Source organism: Gopherus evgoodei, chromosome 8, assembly GCF_007399415.2.
Source record: "Gopherus evgoodei ecotype Sinaloan lineage chromosome 8, rGopEvg1_v1.p, whole genome shotgun sequence".
NCBI lineage: Eukaryota > Metazoa > Chordata > Testudines > Testudinidae > Gopherus > Gopherus evgoodei.
The window spans coordinates 107267587-107274197 of NC_044329.1; the positions used below are offsets into that span (position 1 = coordinate 107267587).

At 44.2% G+C, this 6611-nt stretch overlaps 1 protein-coding gene across 1 annotated transcript; it reads right to left on the reverse strand.

The window, feature by feature from the left end:
* Positions 1–1372: 1372 nt before the first annotated feature.
* Positions 1373–3967, reverse strand: TEX38 (testis expressed 38). The gene has a single exon (XM_030574089.1). It carries the CDS (start codon positions 1968–1970, stop codon positions 1389–1391), a length of 582 nt encoding a protein of 193 aa, XP_030429949.1. The 5' UTR covers positions 1971–3967; the 3' UTR covers positions 1373–1388.
* Between the last annotated feature and the right edge of the window lie 2644 nt (positions 3968–6611).

A 6611-nucleotide genomic window follows, 5' to 3' on the forward strand; every position in this document is an offset into this window, starting at 1 on the left:
TACTTGAGTAAATCATTTATGGACTAAACAGCACTAGAGTGATAAGCAGATAAAATTAAAATAAAATTAAAAAAAAGTGAGAAGACGTTGCAAATTGAGATCAGCTTCACTTTCCCTGCTGTTTCAAATGTTCAACTTCAGCACATGGGTACTGGTCATAAAACCTTTTATTCTGTTCAGGTTCTTATCCCACCCTTGTTGCCATAGTATCAGAGTACCTTCCAGAAGTGCACTAAGCAATGTGACAGACATTTATGTGTAATTTTTTCCTCCATTTTTCCTCTCCAAGGAGAAAATTCTGATTTCAATTAGTTTTTATCTGCTGTGTGTGCTTTTGAAGGAGAGAACAAAGAAATGCTTTACACTTGGAAAGTGATGTTGTTTGTGTCAATTCTTTCATCAGTGTCTTTCATGATTGGGATAAAAAGGAGTTATGAATACTTTTTAAAAAATTACAGACAGTTTCTCTAGACAAAATTAAGTGTTGTCCATTCAGCTTTCAAACTAGAGGTGGCTGGGAAAAAAAATTTTTTTTTTCCCCAAAGGGGCATCTCAAACTTTTAAAACATTCAGGAAATTACCCAAAATGTATGTGGGGAAAATTCTGCTCCAATCTAATATTAACCATGCATATTGTTGATGGTCAAACTAATGTTCTAGCCTAAGTTGATATTCAAACTCCCTCAACCTTCAAAGATTGATTTTTAATACAGCCAGGATTTCAATGTCAAAACTCTGACTTCATTGGACCCAGGATTTCACCCCTAGTTTATAATGGAACCATGGTTATAACCTTAATTATGAAGAAATTTTCTCCATAATTAAAATAGCAACACAAAACAAGGCTCTAGCATGGATTTGCCACTCTTACCCAATCCAGCCATAGCTGGGGTTATGTGATTTGGGGTGAAAGGATGAAAAATGCCATACCTGTGTGGCTTTTTTTTTTTTTTAAATTAAACCTCAAGAAAAGGGGGAGGGGGCTGCAGCTCAGTAAGTTGCTTATTTTGATACAGTGCTTTGGTCAGGTCTGGACATGAAAATAAGAGAAGATGCATTCTATACTAATCAGAATGTGAAGATGCAAAACAAACTGCAAAGCTGGGCAAATGGCTTTCGTGGAGATTTCATGAGGAATCAAATAGCCGGTTAAATCCTAACTGGAGATGTACATATAGAAGTTGAAATTGGAGTTGTTCAGGTTTAATTTCCTCAAAGGGGGAAGTAACTCTACTGCAGCCCCTACGGGTAACAAAGAAAACCCATTTAAGGTGCCTTTTGAAAGTATTCTGGTGACAATAGCTTGTTTTATTTGACTTTTAAAAGTTTTATTTTTTTATTTTGGTTTCCATCCCAAATGATGCAGTCCACTGTGGGTCTGTCATGAGTTATATCTCACAAGCAGAGTTGCCATTACTGAGGTGGCATCTCACATTTCCTAATGTAACAAAGTCAGGAAGAGAGCTGAATGGAACAGTCCTTGATGGAATGGCTGAAAAAGGATAAGAGGTTGAATGATGGAGCAGCGGTGGCAGGCTGGAGAGTGAACAAGCCCATGGCAGTTCCTGAAACACCAGTTTGTATGAACCCACACCTGTGAGGGAAGGGAAGAAAGCTCCATCCCTGCCTGTAGTGGTCTCTCTGTCAAAGCTTTTGCCATTTTGCTTTGGGCTAGCACTGGACTCTGGAGTGCATACCTCTGCTTTAATCCCATAATGAGCTCTCTTGTCAGCCCAGTGAACTACTGCATTGGGGAAGAATGTTTCGCTCCTCATCAGCTCAACCCACGCTTGTGCACGTTGCTCCCGCTGGACGACTTTCTTCCAGTGAAAGAAAAACATGCTACTGAAGATCAAGATGTAACATAGCCCTAGGCCTGCAAAGTAGAGAGGCAGCCAACCTAAAAAGCAAGAGCAGAGGGTAAGCTCTTTCGTGCAGGGATCATGTCTATTAATGCATTTGTGCAGCATCCAGCATGATAGGAAACTTAAGTTTGATGGATTAGGTCCTTTTTGGAGCTATCCTATTCTAAATGACACTAAGTGGTCAGTCATTTGATTTTTTTTTTTTTAACCCAATTCCATTTGGGAGAGAATTTTCCCCTCTTTCCCTTTCTATCTTTTAGTAGCTGCACCTGTTTTGTATGTGTGGATCTTGGTATTTGAGGCTAGAGTTCAAGTAACATCTGAGTGTTAATTATTCTAAAAATATAATTGGACTAGGATCTATTTGAGTGAACCTAAACTGCAGCTTTAAAACACGTATGTGATTGCCCTGCACTGGTGTAACCCCCTTTCTGGACATTCTTTCTTTGGCTTAAACTGTTCCTTACTGACTTAAGCTAAGTGTCCATGCAGCCTTTTTTGCAATGGTTTTACTAAATGTGGTTTAAGTAACACCTTTAATCCAACTCTGTATTTAGACTTTCCCCAGGCTATCTGGAAAGCCATGTTCAAATCCCAGAAGTGCCAGTTTAGATTGAACATGCAGTTTGTGTAAAAGTCTTTAGGAAATATTTTTAAAAATAACGACCTGTTAACTCTGTGTATAATTATAGAAATGTAGGCCTGGAAGTGACCTCTAGAAGTCACCAGTCCGTCCGCCCTGCCCTGCCCATGAGGCAGGACCAAGTAAACCCAGACCATTGCGGACAGGTGTTTATCTAACCTGTTCTTAAAAATCTCCAGTGACTGGGGATCCACATGTTAAAGACCATGTGGTATTTTGGGTAAGGGAAGGGCCTGGTCTCTGGCTCGAAAATCTACCCTGTTGTGCAAAAGTAGCAAGGCTGTTACTATGTGAAGTACTTGGGGATCCTTCAGTAAGAAATGTAATGTCAGCACAGGCTATTATAGTAAAGGCACCGGGGAACCGATTGTTTTTGGCTAATTGAAAGAGTTGCTTTTAGTCTGTGGGGGCATAAATAGTGCATAGCCAGCAGCAAGGAGACACAAACAGTGGGGTCTGGTTGATGGGGGTTATCCCTAGACAAGTAAAAAGGGCCAGTTATGAGCTGGGTGCAGGAATTACAAGGTGAACTTCTGGCATGTGTTCTGAGGAGCTCAGGCTAGATGAACATACTGGGTCCTTCGTGCCTTAAAACCTATGGCTGTGCTGTTACCAAATGCCTTTTGAACATACCAAATCTATCTGCAGTCCATTATTAAAATTCATAGATGTTAAAGAATCTAGATTGAAATATTGCCTCTTCAGACAATCACTTGCTAATGTCGCCTTCCAAATTTCCGAGGAGCAGGGGCCTTTCTTAAAACTTGTCACAAAATAGCAATTGTACCAGCTTAGCAGCAAGATTCCATTTAACCGTAAGTAGTAGTGTGCAGGCTGGGTGAGTGATCTTATTTGCTAGCCCATTTCACTTACACAATATTATGTGAGGTTTCAGAAAAAAGAACATCTTAAGGAGGTAATAGAAAACTGCTGACTAGTTTTCAGATGGTAAATATGGTACTCACTGCTGGGGATAATCATTGTTTACCTACAACGTACTCTTTGAAGAGGTGTGGGTAATAATCACAGGTCTGTGTTGGTTCCCATCCCTGCTCTGGAGTGGGGAGGAAAGGAGGGATGTTGAAGGCACAAATACACTGAGATTACAGCCGGTGTCTTTGATGTAACAGAACTGCAGCAGCTGAGCATTCTAGGTCTCACAATGGAACAATGGTTGCTGCTGCAGCTGCATCAGGAAGAGCTAGAACATCAGCCTCGGGGGTTCAGGGCACTGCTGGGGCTGTGGGCCTCAATATCTGGTGGCATAAAATAAACCTATGTTGTGGCTGTTGGAAATATCTCTTTAAAACGTGTGAAACTGCAAATAGCTTTATTCACACTTCTATGTCTAAACTAGAGACTTTACAGCAGCACAGATGTATCACTGCTGCTGCGCCACTCTAAGGTCTCCTGTGTAGCTGCTCTGTGCCAATAGGAGAGAGCTCTTCCGCTGGCATAATTAAAGCACCCCCAATGAGTGGCGGTAGCTATGTCAATGAGAGAGTGTCTCCCACCAACATAGTGCTGTCCACATGGGCTGGTGCTTCTCTCAGTGTAACTTATGTTGACCAGGGGTGTGTGTTTTCACATTTGACCAACAGAAGTTTTATCAACAAAATCATGGTGTAGACAAAGCCTTACTCTATGCAAAGAGAAATTCCTCCAGCTAACACTGAAGCCAGAGGCTGATCTATCACTGTATACACAGCAGAGACTTAGGGTAGTGTGTTCATAGGCTTGGCAGGATTTGATTTTTGTATATACTGATTACAGTATATAATTTTGATATCAACATGTATTTTTAAGCATTTTTTTATAGATTTAAATTTTCACAGTTGAGGGAAAGGAAGGTGGAGAGAATTATTTAATGACAGTAGCTGTTGAGATTCTAAAAGTTAAAGCTTTTAAAACACAAACTACCAACAGCGCATATCCAAATATAAAAAGTAAATATCCTTACATCAATCTCTAAGTTTAAAAGCAGCATTTTTCCTTACTTTGCCTATCTGTACATTTCAATTGTTATGGAAATACTTTTTGTGGATTTGTGGGTGTGTTTGGGTGAAACTGATGTTTACAGTCAGGGCTGGCTTTAGGAAGTGTGGGGCCCTGGGAGGGATGACTGAAAAGAAAAAAAAAAAAAAAAAAGTCTTCCATGTATTATTTACTTTCCATAACTATATAAATAATACAATTATATATTATGTACATTGCATCATATATGCTGTTGATTGGTTATTAATGACTGCTGTTTCACATGTGTGGGTCCCTGCCACTCCCTGGGGGTGTGCACATGTGTGGGTTCCAGCTGCTCCCCTCATTGAAGCAGGTGTGCAGGGTTACTGCCCTGGGAACTGCAGGGCAGCAGTGGACATGGGGCTAGCTACAGGCAAGGCAAGGGGTGCGGGGCTGGCTGGAGACAGGTGTGTGGGGCGGGCTGGCTTCAGGTAGAGCTGCAGGGGGATGCACCAGGGGTTGGCAGGGCTGGAGACAGGAGTGTGAGACTGGCTGGCTTCAGGCAGGGGGGTGTAGCAGGGGTTAGCTGGAGACAGAGCAGGGGGTGTGGGCCTGGGTGCAGACAGTGCAGGGCTGGCTGGCTTTGGGCAGGGTTGCAGGGGTGTGTGGCAGGGGTTGGCTGGAGACAGGACAGGGGGTTTGGCAGGGGCTGGCTGGAGACAGGGCAGGGGGTGCAAAGCTGGCTGCAGGTGCGGGAGTGGGGCTGGTGCGGGCAGGGCAGGGGGTGCAGCAGAGGCAGCTGGAGCCCTGGCCCTTTAAATAACCCCCAAGCCTCCCCCCCGCTATCCTAGGGCTCTGGGGGTTATTTAAAGGGTCCAGGGCTCCCCTGCTTCTACCCTGCCCTGGACCTTTTAAATAACCACGGGAGCCCTGGGGAATGCATGGGGGCGGCGGGACTCCAGCGGCCATTTAAAGGACTAGGGTGGCAGAGGCAGCTGGAGCCCCGGCCCTGTAAATAGTCCCTGGAGCCCCCCGGCTACCCCAGAGCTCTGGGGGCTATTTAAAGGGCCCAGAGCTCCAGTTGGGAGAGCGGGGCTGCAGAGTAGGGCTTGCTGTGCTCCGGCCGGAGCTCCAGCTGGGAGAGTGGGGCAGCCGCACTCCCACTGGCGCTTTAGTCAGAGGAGTGGGACCATGGAAGACCCTGGAGCAGACTGCAGCCGGGGTAAATAAAAAAAATTAAAAAGGCGCCTAAGGCACGGAGCCCTCTTAGGCCTGGGGCCCGATTCCCAGGAATCAGCTGAATTGGGCTGAATTGGCCTAAAGCTGGCCCTGTTTACAGTTACCGATGATGATCTAAACCTTCCAAGCCTACTTACTCAGCATGTCCCCCACCCCATACACAGACTTATCCTAGCAGAAGCCTCTGGCTTTTTACTGATCATACAACTAGGAGCCTTTACAGCTGAATCTTACAGCCTGGCATAACCCTGTAGTTTTCAGTGGGGGGGGAAGAGATTTTTCAGTCCCTCACCCAAAATCATTCTATCACAGATTCACTGTACTTGGTGAGAAACAGCAGTAGTTCTCAACTTTTCCAGACTACTGTACCATTCTTCCGAGTCTGATTTATCTTATGGTGTCCTTCCTATGCGCTGCCCTCCCTGTTTAACCTCACTCAAACACTGATTGCTCACAAAATCAGACATGACATAATACAAAAGTGTCACAGCACACTATTACTGAAAAATTACTAACCTTTTCTTTTTACCATATAATTATAAAATAAATCCCTGGGCCTATAAATATTGTACTTACCTTTCAGTGTATAGTATACAGAGTAGCATAAACAAGTCATGGTCTGTATGAAATTTTAGTTTGTACTGACTTCACTAGTGCTTTTTATGTAACCTGTTGTAAAACTAGGCAACTATCTAGAGGGGCTGATGTACCCCCAGAGGAACAGGTAGCCCTGCTTGAGAATCACTGGGTAATAGGATAGTCATGCAACAGGAGGGGCTTGCACAGCCCCCATGTGCCCTGCACCCACCCAGCATCCAGATGATGCCCCATAGCCACCTCCTAGAGCCACCCAGCTATTGGTGCCGAAGCTCTGGGCGTCCCATGTGCTGTGCAATGCAGCTCTCCCC

Excerpts from the sequence above, each read along its gene's own strand:
- TEX38 (XM_030574089.1), bottom strand. The coding sequence starts at position 1,970 with ATGCTGCACAAATGCATTAATAGACATGATCCCTGCACGAAAGAGCTT.